General features: G+C 44.1%; 1 protein-coding gene across 1 annotated transcript in view; it reads left to right on the forward strand.

The window, feature by feature from the left end:
* Positions 1-19,459, forward strand: part of CACNA1S (calcium voltage-gated channel subunit alpha1 S) — an 89,248-nt gene that overhangs the window by 42,365 nt on the left and 27,424 nt on the right. The window contains exons 11-23 of the mRNA XM_027843415.1: positions 149-242; positions 605-674; positions 3,402-3,534; positions 3,928-4,057; positions 6,889-6,948; positions 10,040-10,146; positions 11,304-11,391; positions 11,737-11,844; positions 13,283-13,335; positions 14,209-14,355; positions 15,729-15,930; positions 16,449-16,607; positions 18,202-18,312. Coding sequence (XP_027699216.1) covers positions 149-242; positions 605-674; positions 3,402-3,534; positions 3,928-4,057; positions 6,889-6,948; positions 10,040-10,146; positions 11,304-11,391; positions 11,737-11,844; positions 13,283-13,335; positions 14,209-14,355; positions 15,729-15,930; positions 16,449-16,607; positions 18,202-18,312 — 1,462 coding nt within the window. The remainder of the gene's footprint in view (positions 1-148; positions 243-604; positions 675-3,401; positions 3,535-3,927; positions 4,058-6,888; positions 6,949-10,039; positions 10,147-11,303; positions 11,392-11,736; positions 11,845-13,282; positions 13,336-14,208; positions 14,356-15,728; positions 15,931-16,448; positions 16,608-18,201; positions 18,313-19,459) is intronic.

Consider the following 19,459-nt stretch of genomic DNA (forward strand, 5'->3'; position numbering starts at 1 on the left):
GTACGTGGTTATTTATTCATGGCCTTCTCCATTAGAATGTGAGTTCCTTAAAGGCAGGGACAATGTTTTTGCCTATCCCTGGGGCTGGAACTGGTACATAGTACAAATGCTTGTTTACCAAATGGCCTTACTGAGATTTCTAATTCAGGGGTCTCCCAGACAAGTCTGAGGAAGAGAAGTTGATTCTGGCCAAGAAGTTAGAACAGAAATCCAAGGGAGAAGGCATCCCCACCACAGCCAAGGTGAGGGCTTCATTTAGGGGCATTTTCAGATCCCTGGGGATGGATGGGACATCAAAAGGTCAACTAGGTCATCCCTCTGCCTTTGGGTAGGATTCTAGCTAAGCTCAGATGGCTTTATTGTACCAGCCCAAGCAGATGTGTGTTTTACCATTTCCTTTCTAGGAAAGGAGAGTTGACTATTCCCCCAGGAGAGTTTCCCCACCTCTGAAGCCAGGCATAATTCTGCCCTGCCTTTGCTCCAGCTTACACGGAATCCTATTGGACTAAGGGGCCCAGGGCTGTTGGACAATGGTTTCCTAGAGGGGCAGTCTCTCCATGTCTACCACCCACCCTAGGCTGCTTCTTTTTCTTTCTCCCTGCAGCTGAAAGTAGATGAGTTTGAATCCAATGTCAATGAAGTAAAGGACCCATACCCGTCAGCTGATTTTCCAGGTGAGGACTGGGCTTGGTGGTGGGAGGGGCTCGGTCAGGGGGTGGGAAGACTGGACCAGAAGGACCCAGATCTGCTGAAACAGAAATCTAGACTACTGAAACATTCCACGGGACATTAACTACACAGGCCAAGGTTCACTTATATTAGGGACTCCTTATTGTCAAAATTCCCCAGAATTTTTAAAAGACAGTTCCCAAATGGGGGCCCTGAGAGAAAAGAGATCTCCCTTCTGGGACCTGAGTGCTAATTTATGCCAGCCTTACTCGTTCCACAGAGTAATTTTTTATTTCCAATTAAATTCAATAAGTATACATTGGGTGCCATACATGTGCCATACATTAACAGGCTTAGACAAGGCTGTTAAAAATTTGTCATCCATTTGTTACTACCTGCTGACCTAACTTATCAATTCAATTCAAACAGTTATGAAGCACCTACTCTATCTTAGACCCTATGCTAGATGTTAGAGATACAAAGACAAAAATGGAATAGTTCCTGCCCTCAAGGAGCTTACATTTTATGGGGGAGAGGAGAACATGTACACAGATAAGTAAATTTTTTAAAAATAGATACAAAATAATGGGGCAGCTAGTAAGGAGCATTAACCATTGGGATGGTTAGGGAAGGCTTCCTATAGAAGGAATCACTGAAACTAGTCTTTTCTTTTGGGGGGGGCTAGGCAATGTGGTTAAGTGACTTGCCCAGGGTCACAGGGTTATGTGTCTGAAGCTGGATTTGAACTCAGGTCCTCCTGACTTCGGGGCCAGTGCTCTATCTACTGCACCACCAAACTGCCCCTGAAGCTAAGTCTTGAAGGGAGTTAAGGGTCCCAAGAAGTAGAGGGAGAGTGTTCCAGGAATGGGGAGCAGACTCTGCGAGGTGACAGAGATGAGATGCTGTGTATGGGGAACATCACATCCGTCAGTCTGGCTGAAACATGGACCATGTGAAAGGGAGTAATAAATATGTGACCACATTGGAAGACAGATCAGACACAGATCATAAGGGGCTTTAAATGCTAAATAAAGCAGTCTGTATTTTAGCCTAGAGGAAATAGGAGCTAGTGAAGATGTGACAGTTAGATCTGTGCTTTTTTTTTTTCCAAAATAAACATCTGTGGGTCATTGAGCATGATTTCATGGTATTGAAAATGGTCATATTTATAAGAAATTATGTGGGAAAACGTTCCTTGTCATCCTTGTATGCTGTGCCCTGTTCAACTGCCTTGTTAGTCATTCCTGAGTCTTCATGACCCCGTGGACCATACTGTACATAGAGTTTTCTTGACAAAGATACTAGAGTGGTTTCCCATTTCCTTCTCCTGGGGATTAAGGCAAACAGAGGTTAAGGTGACTTGTCCAAGGTCACACAGCTAATAAGATTCTGAGGCTAGATTTGAACTCAGGTCTTACTGATTCTAAGCCTAGTGCTCTATCTACTGAGCCACCTAGCTGATATTCAACTACCTACCTTACCTGATTCTCTCTTGAGAGCCTACCAGCCTACCAATTGAAAAAAGCTTGATATCTAATCCTTACCTTTCTGTACCTTAGTTTCCTCATCTGTAAAATAAGGAAGTTGGACTCAATGACCTCTAAGTTCCTTCAAATTCTAAATCAATATGCCCCCAATTTTTAGAATTTGTATACCCTCCCACTTTTTAGGATTCATATGCTCCTTACTTTTTAGGATTTATGTACCCCTCAATTTTTAGGATTTGTGTGCCCTCCACTTTTTAGAATTTGTGTGCCCTTCTCTTGTTAGATTTCATGTACCCACTTACTTTGTTAGGGAACGTATTATATCCCCTCTCTAGCCACAGATCATATAGATGAAAGGAACCTTTCATCTGATGGGCTAGTCCACTCTCATTATTTTACAGATGAGAAAACCGAGAGCTATAGGGGTGAAATGAATTAGATAGTTTGTGGCAGAGCTGGGATTGGAACTCAGGTCTTCAGACTTCCAGGCCAGGGATCATCCCCCAAGACTGTTCTTGGGCAAGATTCTGAGCAGACACACTATGAAGGGTTTTTAGCAGCTCCACGCATCTTCCCTCTTCATCCTTGTTCCATTTTCAAGCCCCCATCCTGAGAGCCATCATCAGAGCCTGCGCTCGTTAGGACCTGTCTTCTCCTTTTGACAGCTTAGCACCATTGTTGGGTGACCACAGGTCACCTAGAGTGGCAAACTACTGACACTTTATGCCCTGGTCAAATCTTGATGCTTCACCCTGGGCAAGTTGCCACATAGTCCTGCTGGCCAAAAGGACTAGCTTCTGGGAGGGACCTAAGGAGAAATATGAGCTTTCTGGACGTGACTTCTGAAAGCCTGTTAGAATGGGGCCGTTGGATTAGAAGTCAGAGAACTTGGGTCACCTCTGTGACTTTGGGGAAGCTATCTCCCCATCTTCTTCCTCAGTCAAATAAAGGGGTTCATAGGATCATCTATCTAGAGATCTCTTCTATTTCAATTCAATTCAACCAACATATATTATGTATCTACAACATCCAAGGAACTATGCTAGGCACTGATCCCATGAAGATAGAAACAAAACAGTGCCTGCCCTCATGGAGCTTACGTTCTTCTGAGTCTGATATTCTATTATTCTATGATCCTACAACCTTGGCAGAGTTGTTGGGGCTGGGGAGAGCAAACATAATTCTCAGGGATGGGATGATAACCTCAGTTGCTTCCCACCCCCCTAACCTGCTCACCCCCCACAGGAGACGACGAGGAAGAGGAACCAGAGATCCCGCTGAGCCCTCGGCCTCGACCATTGGCAGAGCTACAGCTGAAAGAAAAAGCAGTGCCTATGCCTGAAGCCAGCTCATTCTTCATCTTCAGCCCTACCAATAAGTAGGTGGTGCCCTTTATAATTTTTTTTTTTGGTAGAGAGTGGAATGGCCTAAATCTGTGTTTTCATCACTATGGGAAACTTCCAATGTGGAAACTCCCTCTGTTAATGGTGATGGGTACCCAATATAGGTGAAAGAGGGTTGTATTTGGAATCAGAGGATGCATGTTCAAATTCAGCCTACTTATGCAACCTTGAACAAACCACGTATCTTCTCCTTGCCCAAGTTTCTCATTTGCAAATGGGGGAGGGGTTAGGCTAGGGGATCTCTGAAGTCCCTTCCAACTTGAAATCCTATGATTTTGCAATTTTTCTGTAGTGGATAGCCCTGGCACATTGCAAGTTAAATATGCCTCACACTCACCAGGGCACCTCCTTCCCTTCCCTTTCGCCAGGATCAGGGTACTGTGTCACCGGATTGTCAACGCCACCTGGTTCACCAACTTCATCCTGCTCTTCATTCTGCTCAGCAGTATCTCTCTGGCAGCAGAGGATCCCATCCAGGCAGAATCCTTCAGGAACAAGGTAACTCCCCCCACTACCCCCAGATCATAGGTGCCTCTGCTTTGCCCAGCAAATTCTCAGCAAATTCCATTCCCAGGGGCATGGCCAACCCCTGGAAGGTTGGTTCACAGAATCACGAAAATACAGAGCTAGGAGATACCTCGAACAGTATTGGAATCCCTTTGACAATATCCCTGACATGCTTCATACTCAAAGATTTCTAGTAATGGAAGACTCAGTACTTCCCAAAAGATCCCATTTCACTTTTAAACAGTTCTTTTTAGGAAGTGTTTCCTTATACCGAACCTAACTCTGCTGGCCGAACTTTTCCTCAATGCTTATAGTTCATAGCAAGAGGTAGTATGGTTGTGGTGTAAAGAGCATTGGACTTGGAACCAGAAGTCCTTTGATCTTGGTAAAAAGTATTTATTAAGGACCTCCTATGTGTTGGGCATTATATTCCTATATGAACCCTATGTATTTCATAACAAGAGGTAGTGTGGTTATAGTGGAAAGAGAATTGGACTCAGAACCAGAAATCCTATGTCTTAGGTAAGAAATACTTAATAAGCACCTACATGTGCCAGGCATTATGTTCCTCTATGAACCCTATGTATTTCATAATAAGCGGTAGGGTGGTGGTAGTGGAAAAAGAATTGGACTTAAAATCAGAAATCCTTTAATGTTGGGTAAGAAGTATTTATTAAGCACCTACTATGTGCCAGGTTTTGTGCTAGACACCCAATGATACAAGAACAGAGAATGAAACAAGCTCTACTTTTGATGAGTTCCCATTCTAATGGGGGAAATAAGTATGAATATACTTGAATATAACAGTATGAATATAAAGTTAGTAACTAGAAATCTATACAAAATAGTTAAATCCAAGTTAGTTTTGGAGGGAGGACACTAGCAATTGGAAAGAGTCAGGGAAGGTTTCATAAGGCAGATAGTGCTGGAGCTGTGTCTTAAAGAAAGGGAGGGGCTCCATGAGGAGAGATAAGGAGAGAGTATACCTCAGACATGGAGACAGAAAATGAAAGTCACTTAACTCTGAGGTCCTCTCTCCACAAGTCTCAGTTTCTTCAACTGTGAAATGGATATGACAAAATGGGCTTCAGGAAGAGATGAGGATCAAAATAGATGATGTGTGTAAAAGTGCTTTGTAAGCAGAAAATTTGTTGTTGTTCAGTTGTTTTCAGTTGTGTGCAGCTCTTCGTGACCCTATTTGGAGTTTTCTCGGCAAAGAAATTGGAGTGGTTTGCCATTTCCTTCTTCAGCTCATTTTATAGATGAGGAAACTGAGGCAAACGGGGTGAAGTGATTTGCCCAGGGTCACACAGCTAGTAAGTGTCTGGTTTTGGATTTGAACTCAAGAAGATGAGTCTTCCTGACTCCAAGCCAAGACTCCACTGTGCCACCTAGCTGAAAAGTACTACACAAAAATGTCAGGGACTATTAACGGTATTATTTAGCAACTGCTAATAGAGCAAACTCCAGAGTGACCATTCATAATCAGTTGGTAATAGCAGGATGTTCAAATCCCTATCCCACCCGAATTTGTGGTATTCTGGGTGGTATTCTTTGGCCATATCCTCTAGTCTAGCCTTTGGCTAAACCCAGGATTTAAGACCATCCAATAGCCAACACATCATCACCTTCTCTTGGATCTTTTGAGGCATAATGGCTGTGATCCTACCCCCCCTGCTGGCTTCCATTCATGAGTTCTATGCACTCTAAGGAATAGCCCTGGGTCACATACCCGTAACTGTGCTTATCCCCTGCTCTCTCCCCATTCTCATTCACAGGATCATGCGATTAGAGATCTAAAGGTGGAAGGGACCTGAGAGGCATCTAAGATCCCTATTCTCCCATTTTACAGATGAGGAAACTAAGTCCAGAAAGGTTAAGATTTAACCCAAGGTCAAACAAGTAGCAGATGACTGGGATGGGATTTGAATCCAGGGCCTCATATTTTTAAATATACCGTTCCTTCCATGCTTCAAACAACTCCTGACTTCCCACCTTTATGAGGAAGTCTTTCCAGACTAATTATAACAGAGGCAAAGACTTCTGCCATTCTCTACTCGTTCCAAAAAGGAAACCCCAGATATGTCTCTTACCTTGTCCCCTCACACAGGTGCTGGCCTTTACTTGTCCATTAGGTCAATGAGACCGCAGAACATCAGAGCTAGAGGAACCTTAGAGTTCATAGAGTCCAATCTTCTCATTTTATAGGGGAAGAAACTGAGGCTGAGAGGGGGAAGTAACTTTTTCAGTAAATTAGTGGCAAAGCCTTCTAATTCCCGCAGTGCTCAGTGCTCAGTGCTCAGTGCTCTTTGCAGGGCATAGTTTATCCTATCACCTTAGATTGTGACTTCTACAAAATGATACTAATCTCATCTATTCATGAATATGTTTGAGATTCTAGGACTCAATTTTCTGTGTACCTGCTACAGCCATATCAATGTCAGGTCTTAGATTTCTAACTCATGGGCTCTTAACCATTTTGTATCCTGGACCTCTTGGGCAGCCTGGTGAAACCTATGGACTCCTTCTCAAAATAGTGTTTTTAAATAACTAAAATAAAATATGTAGGAGTACAAAGGGAACCAATTATCTTGCAATACAGTTATCAAAGTAGTTTTTTTTTTAAGTTCACAGACCCCAGATTAAGAACTCCCCTGGTCATTCTTGTCTGTGTGACCTCTGTATCATGCCCAGCACAGAGTCCAGTACAAATAGGTTCTGAATGTATTTTGCTTTTTGGTGGTGGTTATATCATTATCACTTCACTGACTCTCACTGGTTTCTTTTCCTCCTCCTACATCACTCCTTCATCCCTACCTCAGATCCTTGGTTATTTTGACATCGCCTTCACTTCTGTCTTCACTGTTGAAATTGTGCTCAAGGTAAGTGCTCCAGAAGACTCCTAAGGGCCTGCATCTGCCCACATGCCTTTTTAAGCCAAGTCACCTAGGTACCTCTGCCAGGCTAAGGCTCCCAGGCTTTGCTTTGAACTTTTAGAACAGCTCCTGGTGGGGGAATGGGGGGGAATGGAAAGTAGAGTCTATGCGTCTGACCAGTTCACCATAAGATCATAGGTTTAGAGTTCAGAGGGATCTTAGATGGCCATTAAGCCCAACCTTCTCTCATTTTACAGATCAAGAAACTGAGGCACAGAGAGATTAAGTGACTTTGCCTAGAGTCATACAGCTAGCAAGTGAGACAGTCTTTGAACTGTGTCTCAAGGAAAAGATCAAATCAGCCCCGAAGGCAGTGCATCTTTCCTAAGGCTCTTCTACAAATCAAAAAGCCTGAGACCCACTGGAAAGGGATTTCTTATCCAATAGCCCAGCCAGCCAATAGAGGCAGGCTGTGAAAGAATAACCCTGGGCCTTTCACCTGGCTGGGTAAGCCACTCCTTGGAGTCTCTCCAGGGACACTTGTACATAGGCCTTCATGCTTTCAATTTTCTCTACTTTCTAGATCTTCCTTGGTCCCTGGCCTGTCAAACTTTCCTGACCCCTGAACCTGCTTGGCTTCCTAAGCTCATATGTCTGCTAAATACATCCCCTAATTATCTTTTTCCTTGCTTTTGCTGCTGTCACCATAACTGGATGCCCTGGATCTACTCCCTTTTTCCCCCATCTACCATATACTCCAAACCCAAGAATGAATGGGTTTTCCAGGGTTTATATATGAAAGAAATAGAAATGTATTAATTCACAAATTATACCCAGTTCCTGCCTAGGGGGCACTTACATTTTCTTTCTTTCTACAGTTTCTCAGGTCTAACTTGGACCACCACAATTCTCACTTGTCGTAGAGCATCAACTCCTTTGAATGTCCCTAGATAAAAATGTCCTTTCTCTGAACTGGGATTGGTCCACTGGGGTCCTGTGGCCCGATGTCATAGCTCATTCTATAATCCCAGGCCCACACTCAGCTAATCAGGAAGTTCCAAAAACAGAAAAGAGGATGGGAGTAACCATGACATATGATAAAATGTATCCTGTCACCTCAGAAACAGAAAACAGCAACCCTCCAAAAGTATACAAAGAGAGGACCATTTATCACATAAGCACAGCAAAGTAGTACTAAAACGATACCTTCCCCCCACCTTCTCTCCCTCTGTTATTAGATAGGAAGCTGTTTGAGGGCAGGAACTACATCTGGTTTATATTCACAACCATGCTTAACAAAGGACATGATAATGAGCACTTAGTGAATTTCTACTGAATGAAAAATGAATGAATGTAAAAGAATGAATGGATGGATGGATGGATGGATGAATGGATAGATAGATAAATGTGGATAGGATCTGCATCTCTATTCTCATGACCCAGGAGACAGGTGTAGGGTGGGTGTATGGTCCCTTTGCTGCAAAATAAAATGCCTCTGTAAGTTGTTGTCCATTTTTAGCATACTGGGTAATCTTTGCTTGTACTCTCTGAAGCATATTTCTAACATATTGAAGGCTGATTATCACTAGAGTACCTCCAGGAGCTCATGCTAGGTCTTTGATCTTTGTTAGCTACAACTGGGAAAGCTTCTCCATGTCATTTAGTTTCTATTTGAGTTTGAACCACTGATGTGGTGGATAGAAATATGGCCTTGAAATTGAGAAAGCCTGGGTTCAAGTCCCATCTCTGATACTTCCTGGTTGTTTGACCCTGGACAAATGGCTTACCTTCTCAGCGCCATAGGCAGCTTTCTTAGATTATAAATTGCCAATCAAATACAAATCTTCATTGCCAAAGGAAGTCTTCTCATTTGGAGTTCCCAGTCCCAATGAAATCACAAGCATGATCCCAAAAAAAGTCCCTTTCTAAGTCCAGAATACTGTACCAGATTCCAAATAAGCAAACACTTGGAATAAATCATCCACATAGTTTTGTGACTCCAGTCTATCAAGGGGCTTACACTCTAATAGTAAACAGTGAAAAAAGAGGAAAATGGACGTAGACCCACTGCAGGAAACGTGTGCTAGTAAATGTTTAACAACCGGCTTTCTGAGGAGGAAAAAATGTGCACACAACACACTTTTAAGTATGATCTGTATTATTAGCATTTTCTCCATCATTTTCTTAAGTCTAGATAATCAACAAAACAATAAATCAAGCTCTGATTTTCTGAGGTGTGAATATTCACTCTGGAAATTTCATGGGTCGGGATCTCAGAGCCAGTACTAGGTAGTTCCACTCCAACACAGCCCTGGAATTAAGTCACAGAATCTGGGACTTTAAGGGGACATCGGTGTCTTTCCCATCTAATCTGTACTTAAAATTATCTCCTCTACAACATAACCAACAAGTAGTCATCCAGCCACTGAGTAAAGCCCTCCTATGAAAAGGAGAGTTCTTCCTAAGTCAGTCCGTTCCATTTATGGATTACTCTAATTATTAGAGTAATCCTTATATCAGATCTAATGGTTCCCTATTGGCTCCCAAGTAAAGTCCAAACTTCTTAGCCTAACATTCAAGACCCTCTGTGATCTGACTCAATTTCCAAGCTATATTGTTTCCCATTACTCCCTTAAAAATATCCTATATTCTATATAAAAATATTCTAGCCAGACTTGCTTTTCCCACTTCTGTGCCTTTGTCCATGCAGTTGTTTCCACCTAAGATGCCTTCCTTTCTCTTCTATCGGTTTACAGCTTACCCATCCTTCAAAGTTCAGCTCAAAATCCATCTCTTTCATGAAACCTTCCTTGATTACCCCAGTTATAAATGATCTCACCTTTCTCAATATTCATCCGGTACTTTGTACCATCTTGGGCAATTTTCATGCCCTGATTTATATTGTAATTAATTCTTTGCCCTTAGACACTTCACAGCATCCCAAGGGCTCGATTTCCATCTATAAATGAACTTCCCAACAGAAAGAGAAGTTGATTCCTAGCTGGGCAGTCTGTAGAGAGAAGGCACCATTGACAAGAAACCTTGTTAAGTCTGTTTCATACCCTTGAAATCAATGTTGGATTTTTTTCCTCTGTAGATGACAGCTTACGGCGCCTTCCTTCACAAGGGCTCCTTCTTACGCAACTACTTCAACATCCTGGACCTACTGGTTGTGGCCGTGTCCCTCATCTCCATGGGCATTGAGTGAGTAATGATGAGGGACCATCCCTGGGGAAGGAGACCTCATGAGGTCAACAACACCAACCTCCAGATTAGGAGATGCTCCTGGTGCCCTTGCCATAGCCCAGGCCTCATAAGCTTCACACAATAACAATGGCTTATACTTTATATAATCCTTAAAAGTTTATAAAGCATCTTCCTCCCAGCGGCCCTGAGAGGTTGGTGTTAATAGTAGTAGAAATACTAATAGCTCCCCCTTTAAGACATTTAAAGATTTGCGAAATACTTAACATATAGATTCTCATAGCAACTGTGTAAGATATATTATTCCCATTTTGCAGATAAAGAAACTGAGGATCAAAGAAGTTAGGTTAACTCATCTCGGATCACATAGCTAGTGAGTGTCTGAAGCAGGATTTGAACCCATGTCTTCCTAATTCCAAGTCCAGGAGTAAATAGTTTATTGTTTTCAACTATTTGAGAGGCAGCACGCTGCAATGGAAAGAGGCCTACATCTGGAATCAGAGGACCCGAGTTCAAATTCTAACTCTGGCAATCTCTACCTTGACCAAATCACTTCACCTTTTTTGTACCTCAGTATCCTCATCTGTAAAATGACAGGGTTGGCCAAGTTGATTTCCAAATTCCCTTCCAGTTATAAATCTGTGGTCCTACATTCCTATTTAGATACTTAGGAGACTGAAAAAAGTTAAGTGATTTTCTCAGAGTCACACTTAAACAAGTGACAAAGCTAAGACCTGAATCCAGGTTGTGAGATTCTAAGATCTCTATTCTTTCCACTACATCACACTGTAATAGAAAGCCTTTACCTGCTCCTGAACCAGGGTGATGGCTCAAGCAAAGCCATTACAAATATGCGGTGACTGGGGGTTTCCCAGGATGCTGAAGTTTAGAGGGTGCTGACAAACAGGAGTGATCATAGCCTGGAGGTAACAAGGTGTGGGTAGTATTTAAAGAAGAGGAGGGAGGTGACTTAGGGGGAGGCTCAGGAGAGCAGAAAGTGTTTGGGTGGAAAGCTTGGCTTATGTGAAGACATAGAAGGAACAGACCAGTGCCTGGCAAGGGATAGTGAATAGGATTACCCATATGGAGCAAGGAGTCATAGCGAGGGTCTCCTCCACTGCTCACCTCACCCTGTATTCCTCACCCCATCCCCTCAGATCTAGTACCATCTCTGTGGTGAAGATCCTCAGGGTGCTGAGAGTGCTCCGACCCCTCCGAGCCATCAACAGGGCCAAAGGGTTGAAGGTGAGAGCTGAGTAGGTCCCGGACCCACTTCTCCAGGGAGGGGAAGGAACATGGAGTTAGCTGGAAACGGGGGACCTAACACCGAAATAGTCCACACCAAAGCACAAACTGGTACATTAATTCATCAGCCTGGCTGGGTCATTGCATCCACTCTGGGTTCTTGCCTCAAGCCCTTCTTGGGTCATCCACTCATGATGGGACCTTGGAAGTGTCTACTTATTGTCAGTTCCTCTCCCTCCAGCCAGGGGCATCCCCTCTCTTGCCACTCAGCTATGTTCTTGGGACTCCCTCAAAGCTTGGCAGCCGTGAGGCTAGTCCTCACCTAATCCATTCTCCATTACTCAGCACGTGGTTCAGTGTGTGTTTGTGGCCATTCGGACCATTGGCAACATCGTTTTGGTCACCACCCTCCTGCAATTCATGTTTGCCTGCATTGGAGTCCAACTCTTCAAGGTAAGAGGCCCACCATTACATCCAGATGGCATCATATATTCACCTATATTCAAATTGATGGACACTCACTTAGTTTCCAGTTCTTTGCTATCACATAAAGAGTTGTTATAAATATTTTTGTACCTATGGGTCCACTTGTTACAAGGATTTATTTTTTCAGGGGGTAGGAGTGGGAGGAAGAGAAAACACTTATTAATTGGAAAAAAAATCTTTTAAGTAAGAGGTGCCCTTCTGTGCTCCAATCCTTAAATGCAGGGCAATTAGCCCTTCCTTGGATGCCAATCTGATTTGGGGAATATTTAGGAAGGAAGGCAGCAACAGAGTCTCTGAAGACAATGGGGCATTTGTCCCCCCACCAAAAAAATGGCGCTGTTTGCCCTTTTCTAGAGGGAGAAGGAGCAGTAAGACCTGAGTCCCAAGATGTTTTACTCTGAGGCTGAGCCTCATAGGGTACACACCCAGCCTGCTCTGTAAGAGCATGTGGTATGACAGAACCATAATTGGATTTGAAGTCATGGAACCTGGGTTCAAATCTCCCTCTGCCATTTATTACCTGTACTTTGAGGGCAATGTCATTTTACTTCTCTGGGTCTCAGTCTCCTCACTTGTAAAATGTACAGGAAGTGAGTATGGCCTTCAGACTAGGTGGTGTTTGGTGTAACTTTGACACTTCACATGTATAATTGACAACATGTTGCTTGCCTTCTCAATGAGGGCAGGGAGGGGGAGGGGGTGCGGTGCTAGAAGGAGAAAGAGAATTTGGACCTCAAAGTATTTTTTAAAATGTTAAAAATAAATAAAATAAATGATGTGCCTTTGAGCTCTAGCACTTCTGTGAGCTAAAAGTGCTGCCCCTAATGCTATTATTAACAATGTTTATTACATTACAGTATATTATATTATATTATCATATTATAGCATAGCATATTAATAATGTTATTATTAACAAGAACAATGTTATTGGTAAGCTGTTATTATAATGATGATCAAGTCTATCCTATCCTGCCTTTCTTCCAAAAGGTTAGGGTTTTCACCTTCTTGAAGGTGACAGGGGCAAGGAGACTTCACTGTTATCAGAATCGGTAATTCTGCACTATCACTCTATCATGATGTCCTTCTGGTCCCATTTTTTAGTTCAGTTTCCATGACAACATATCTCTCTCTCTCTCTCTCTCTCTCTCTCTCTCTCTCTCTCTCTCTCTCTCTGTCTCTCTGTCTCTCTGTCTCTCTCTGTCTCTCTCTCTCTCTCTCTCTTTGTCTGTCTCTGTCTCTCTCCCTCTCTGTCTGTCTCTTTCTCTCCTCCTCTCCCTCCTCCCTCACTCTTTCTCTGTCTCTGCCTCTCTGTTTCTGCCTCTGTCTGTCTGTCTGTCTGTCTCTCCCCTCCCCTCCCCCACCCCCACATTCTCTTTTTTCTCTCTCTCTGCCCCCTCCACCTCAGGGGAAGTTCTACAGCTGTAACGACTTGTCTAAGATGACCGAAGCTGAGTGCAAGTAAGTTGCTTCCCTCCAGCTTCTGAAGGAACCTCCCCACCTGGGCATGATCAAGTAAAAGTTTCCCACCTCTCCACCTGGGGCTTCCCAGGAATGTGACTCCAGAGTCAGCTAGAAGGATGCTGGCATAGTGGGTGATGGAAAAGATCTGATAGCGTCTTAAAACCTGGAGGCTTAGGGAAACAAGGAAGCAGTGAGAGGCAATGTGGTACTGGGAGAAGAATCCTTGATCTGAGTTAAGAGACCTAGAGCTTTAATTCTGATTGTTTCTTATGTGTGTGACCTTGGGTAATTCACTTAACTTCCCTGGCCGCACTTTCTTCATCTGGAAAATGGGAGCATTAGGCTAGATGGCCTTTGAGGTCCCTTCTAGCCTTGAATCTATGATCCACTAATCCTTTAAGAGAATAAGACCAGGGGAGGGTCAGTGAGGAGATACTCCCCCCAACTCAACTCTTCTGCTTCCTGTTCAACCATGGGCACCCGTCAAACTAGATCATCTCTAGGGCTCTTTCTGATTCTAAGTCCTATGAGCTTATGACCCCGTAGAAGCCCCTCCCCCCTCCGTGACTTACCCTCCAGATTAAGGTATGAAATCTCCATCTTCATCATCATTTTCTTTACTGTTGTTTCCCCAATAACTCTCCCCCTCTCTCTCAGAGCCCTCCCTTGTAACAAAGTCATACAGCCAAGGAGGATGACATCGGAAGATCATGCACTTGGGGGAGTCCTGTGGGCTCTACGAACTCCTCTTACTTTCTGGAGATGCGGGGGTCTGAGGCTCTCTGGGGGGAGGGAGGCCCCAAAAGAGGGCTTTCGGGGAGGGAAGAAGGCAGCTAAGTCGCTGAAAGGACTGGGCTTCCCTCTGCTCAGGGGCTATTACTATGTGTACAAAGATGGGGACCCTAACCAGATGCAAGTATATCCCCGAGAGTGGCTACACAATGACTTCAACTTTGACAACGTGCTGTCTGCCATGTTGGCGCTCTTCACTGTCTCTACCTTCGAGGGATGGCCCCAGTGAGTGTGGGGATTGGGAAACGGGGGGAGGATATAAAATGAGGATGGTAATGGCTACATTAGAAGGGTGGTTGGATGGCTAGAATACTCCTTTTTTACTCACCCCCTCCACATGCATACCCATTGTACCCAGCAGTGTGTATGTGTGTGCCCACACTGAGAACATGTTTAATACTCACAGATTATAAGTAGAGCAGGGCATTGCTAGAGGACCTCCTTCCCAAAGCAAGTTGGTAAAATACCTAAGATGCCTAACCACTAAGTAGAGTGCCCAGGGATTCATGGGTAAAATAAGTAGGTTACCCCTGTCCATCATATGCCGCTGGAAGCATTTTATAATGCTACAGGCCACAAAAGGCAGCATGGAGCTGAGAAAGGACGCTGTACAAACCTTGTAGAATAATAAGGACATTGCTGTACCAGCTGCCATTTAGTACAAAAGAGACAGTAGCCCACTAAGGTCGGAGCCAGGAAGACCTGGGTTCTAATCCTACCTCTAACACATACTAGCTGTGAGGCCATAGCAAATCACATACCTCTCTAAGCTTCAGGGTCTTCATCTGTATAATGGAGGTCATCTTACCTTGTAGTAACCACCTCACAGAGTTACTGGGATGCTCAGTGAGCTAACAGATGTGAAGATCTTGCAAACCTGAAAGCACTATATAAATGTTGGTTATCATTATTTTTGCAAATGTCGATCCCATCACATCATTCCCACGCTCAAAAACCTCCCACGGATCCTCAGTGACCATGGAAGTACCATCATGACTCCCATCTCTGTAGCACTCTACTGTTCCTTAAAGCATTCCCTGCAATAACCCTGTGATTTTTTGGACATGGCTAATATGATAATTTATTTTGTTTGAATATGCATATTTGTTATAGGGCTTTTTCCTCCCTTTTAAAAAAAATGGAGGATGGCAGGGAGAGGAGCTAGATGGTACAGTAGATAGAGCCCTGGGCCTAGAGTCAGGAAACCTGAGTTCAAATCTGGCTTCAGACACTTAACAGTTGTGTGACCCTGGGCAAGTTACTTAACCTCTGTTTGTCTCAGTTTCCTCAACTATAAAATGAAATCATTATAGCATCTACCTTCCAAGGTTTTTGTGAGGATCAAAAGAGATAATATCTGTAAAAGCATTTAACACAGTAACTGGCACATAGTAGGTAATTAGTAAATGCTTTATTCCCTCTCCCCTAAATTTAAATTTAAAAATTTGTTCATTTGAAAGAAATGTAAACATTAAAAAACAACCCGTAGATAGTACAAATATTCTTACTATTAAGTCCAAAATCAGCCTAGCATTCAAGTCTCTTCCTAACCTTGTCTTAGCTTTCCCTATCCCTTGCTTCCCCACATTCTTCCATAGGCTTCTCTACAAAGCTATTGACACACATACTGAGGACATGGGTCCCGTCTACAACAACCGAGTGGAGATGGCCATCTTCTTCATCATCTACATCATCCTCATCGCCTTCTTCATGATGAACATTTTTGTGGGCTTTATCATAGTTACCTTCCAGGAGCAGGGTGAGACCGAATACAAGAATTGTGAGCTGGACAAGAACCAGGTACCCTCAATGCCCGTCCAGGTGGGATCGAGGAATCATTGCCCATAACCCCAAAGGGAGGGTAGGGTGGAATTGGGATGTGGGTGGGATCTTGCCAGCTGATAGAAAGAGCCCATCCCAGACAAAGGCAGTAACTCTTAGGCTGGGAGTAGCACCAAAGTCTTCATTTGCCCTTAGAGCCCAGCACTCCACCCAACACATATTCATTGAGATGTCCGGCTAAAAAAGCAGGGATGGAGCACTATGAATAGCCCGAGATAGAGAGTGGGAGGTGGATAGAGAGCTCACCAGCTGTGTAAGAGCCAAGATAACCAATGAGGTGAGACTGCCATGGAAGGCTTGCCCCTCAAGGCCCTCACCAGGATGGTACAATTCCCCCTGAGCACACTGGGCACCTCCACCAGGCCACAGTGGCCATCATGCACATTCCCCCACAAGCATGTCTATCCCCCACCACCCTCTGGGGGATTTCTTGCCTCCCCCTTAATTCTGATGCCCTTGGGTATGGTGTATCTCAGCGCCAGTGTGTGCAGTACGCCCTGAAAGCCCGCCCACTGAGATGCTACATCCCCAAGAACCCCTATCAGTACAAGGTGTGGTACATTGTCACCTCTTCCTACTTTGAGTACCTGATGTTCGCCCTCATCATGCTCAACACCATCTGCCTGGGCATGCAGGTAAGAGGCCCCTCAGGCCAGTTTGCCAGCTCCAAGGGAGGGGCCAGGACCCTGGGCAGGGCAGAGAGGAGGGCAGGATTCCAGGGTCAAAGAAGGCCCCCAAGAGACTTCTCACATACACACTGAGGTCCTGGCAGTAGGGTGATTGGGTTGGCATCTCGGTAACACTTCAAATAGGAATGGATCCGATATTTACCAAGTAGGTGTATCTCTAAGGATTCCAAAGTTAGATACTTCATTATCATGCTCATTTTAAAGCTTTGATTAATCATCTCATTGCTTAAATAATCTTACAGCTGTTTGAGGACTTCAGAGGTCAGTTAGCCCACTTCACCTCTACGACACCTCTAACAACTGATTGACAATCAAATGCTGCACTGGGCACCATACAAGTGGAATGACCCAGACTGAGTCACTGCACTGTAGGGGTTTATAGGACCAAGCTGACATGTTACTGATATATCTGTTGTTATACATGTAAAAACATTATAACAAGAATAGGAGCATGCGGAAGTATTCACATCCTTTACAGGAGATGGGGGAAAGAAATTCTCTAAGCCTTAAGGAGCAAAGATTGTGACTCTTTAAGAGGGAAGAGACAAAGAAAATTAGTGAGAATATGGGCTGTCTGTGTACAAATCTGTTAGGGCAAGAGGAGCCCCGCCAGTATATTTTTGATGATAGGATCATAGATTTAGAATTGGAAGGAGACTTAGATGCTCTCTAGTCCAACTCCCTCATTTTACAGATGAAGAACCTGAGGCCCAGAGAGGTTGATGGAATGTTCCAAGGTCACCCTGGTAATAAATGGAAGGGTTGGAATTTGAACCCAAATCCTCTGACTTAAAATCCAACATTCTTTCCACTGTATCATGGTTGATCTAGGAAGGCTTTGGGGTAATTTTCAGCATTGTTCTAAAGAAAGTAGAGAAAGTAAGCCTGCTAGGTCTGTGACTGAATGGGGGAGGGGGTACAGAAAAAGAATTAGAAAATATGATTCCTTTTCTTTTCACAAGACCCTTGGATAATGGGGGGACAAGATCATTCTCTTTTGTATAGATGGGGAAATAGTGTACCAAATGTCCCACAGCTAGGCAGTGATGATGCTGGTCCTAGGAGGCAGATATCTCAACTCCCAGTTCATTTGCCTTAGCAGCTAGACAGAACTCTACTGAAGAAGGGGGCCACTTCCTCATCCCTGCCCCAGTTATCTGCAGAGTAATTATAAAAACAAAGTCTAGCCCGTGGTCCACTCACCCACTGACTGCAGTTCTAAAGAAAAGTAGACATAAGGGCTGGAAGAAATTGCCTCTCTTCTCCCTCTCCTTTCTGTTCCCCCTCTGTTATGTTTCCATAGGATTCTATATTTGGGGGATCTGGGCATAAAAGGAGGAAGGCTATGTGTGTTTACTAAAGGAGTCACTTGTATTCTCTGAACTTAGGGAGGGTATGAGTGAGGAGGAAGGGCTTAGAAAGAGGTGGGTGCGGTGACATTCTCATTCCAAAGGCTCACACTCTGGGGATCTTTGGAAGACAGACTCAAGGCCACCATATTGCCTTCCCAATCCACCTCCCCTCCATTCCATTTCCACAGCATTACAACCAGTCAGAGGAAATGAACCACATTTCGGATATCCTCAACGTGGCCTTCACAATCATCTTCACCTTGGAGATGATCCTCAAGCTCATGGCCTTCAAAGCCAAGGTAAGTGTTGGAGGTGGTGTTCATGGTCACGAAGCAAGGCAGGCAGCAGGGTTGGAAATGAGAAGGGATCCCTCTCAACATGGAGAAATAGACTTTAGCTTGTAGGAACCTAGAGTCATAGATGTGAAGCTAGAGGGGACTTTAGAGGTCATGAGTCCAACCTCTTCTGTTTACAGATGAGGAAAGTGAAGATCAAAGAGGTTCTGGGATTACTCAGGGTCATGTAGCTAGTAAATGTCCTAGGTGAGATATGAACTGAGATATTCCTGGATCCAGATCTAATGGTCTACTTTCTAAATCACACTGCTCCCTTCTCTTGAAGGTTGCATTCACCTCCATTCCCTTTCATCCTCCTCCTCCTTGATGCTACTAACCAACAAGAAGGAAGCAGATGCCCCTCATTCACCCAATACCTCTACTCCCAGCTCTTCTCTCACCTTCAGGTCATGGAGGTCAAGAAGTCACTCAAAGTGACTTGTAGCAATCAGTGACAGAGGAAATGAAGTATTCTTTCTGTGTGCCTCTTCTCTCCTCCTCTGCACAACCAGGCCCAGGATCTCTTACCTCCCCTTGTTTTCCAACCCTGAATACCAACCCTCCACCCACTTTCTACTTCGGGTTTAGAGGAGAGAGAAAATATAAAAAGAGCAGGATAGCCATAGTGGGAACTCATGTTCGTAGAGTGTTATATACTGGACAAAGCCTTTCTCCCACAACAACATTGTGAGGGGGTTAGTGTGAGTATTATAATTCTATTTTGCAGATGAGGTTATTGAGGCTCAGAGAGTTAAATGGCTTGCCCATTTTGCCACAGATGGTAAACACTGGATCCAAGATTCTAACCCAGATATCCTGGCTCCCAGTCTAGCACCTTTCTCACTACAAATGTGAGGGGGCATTCTGGAGTCCCTGATTTAGAATGAGATGATTTAGAATGAGGTGAAACCACTAGAGAAAGACCTGGTTCATGACTCTCCCTCAAGGTCTGGACCCTTGACGCTCTGCCTAGATAGCAGTGAGTTTCTATGGCCTCCACTGGCCACAGAGGATGCTCTCTTCCCAAGCTGCCTTCCCCTTCTGTTGCTCTCTCCTTTCTCTTTCTTTCTCTCTCTCTCTCTCTCTCTCTCTCTCTCTCTCTCTCTCTCTC

The sequence above is a fragment of the Vombatus ursinus genome, unplaced genomic scaffold, assembly GCF_900497805.2.
Source record: "Vombatus ursinus unplaced genomic scaffold, bare-nosed wombat genome assembly UNPS02014909.1, whole genome shotgun sequence".
Lineage (NCBI taxonomy): Eukaryota > Metazoa > Chordata > Mammalia > Diprotodontia > Vombatidae > Vombatus > Vombatus ursinus.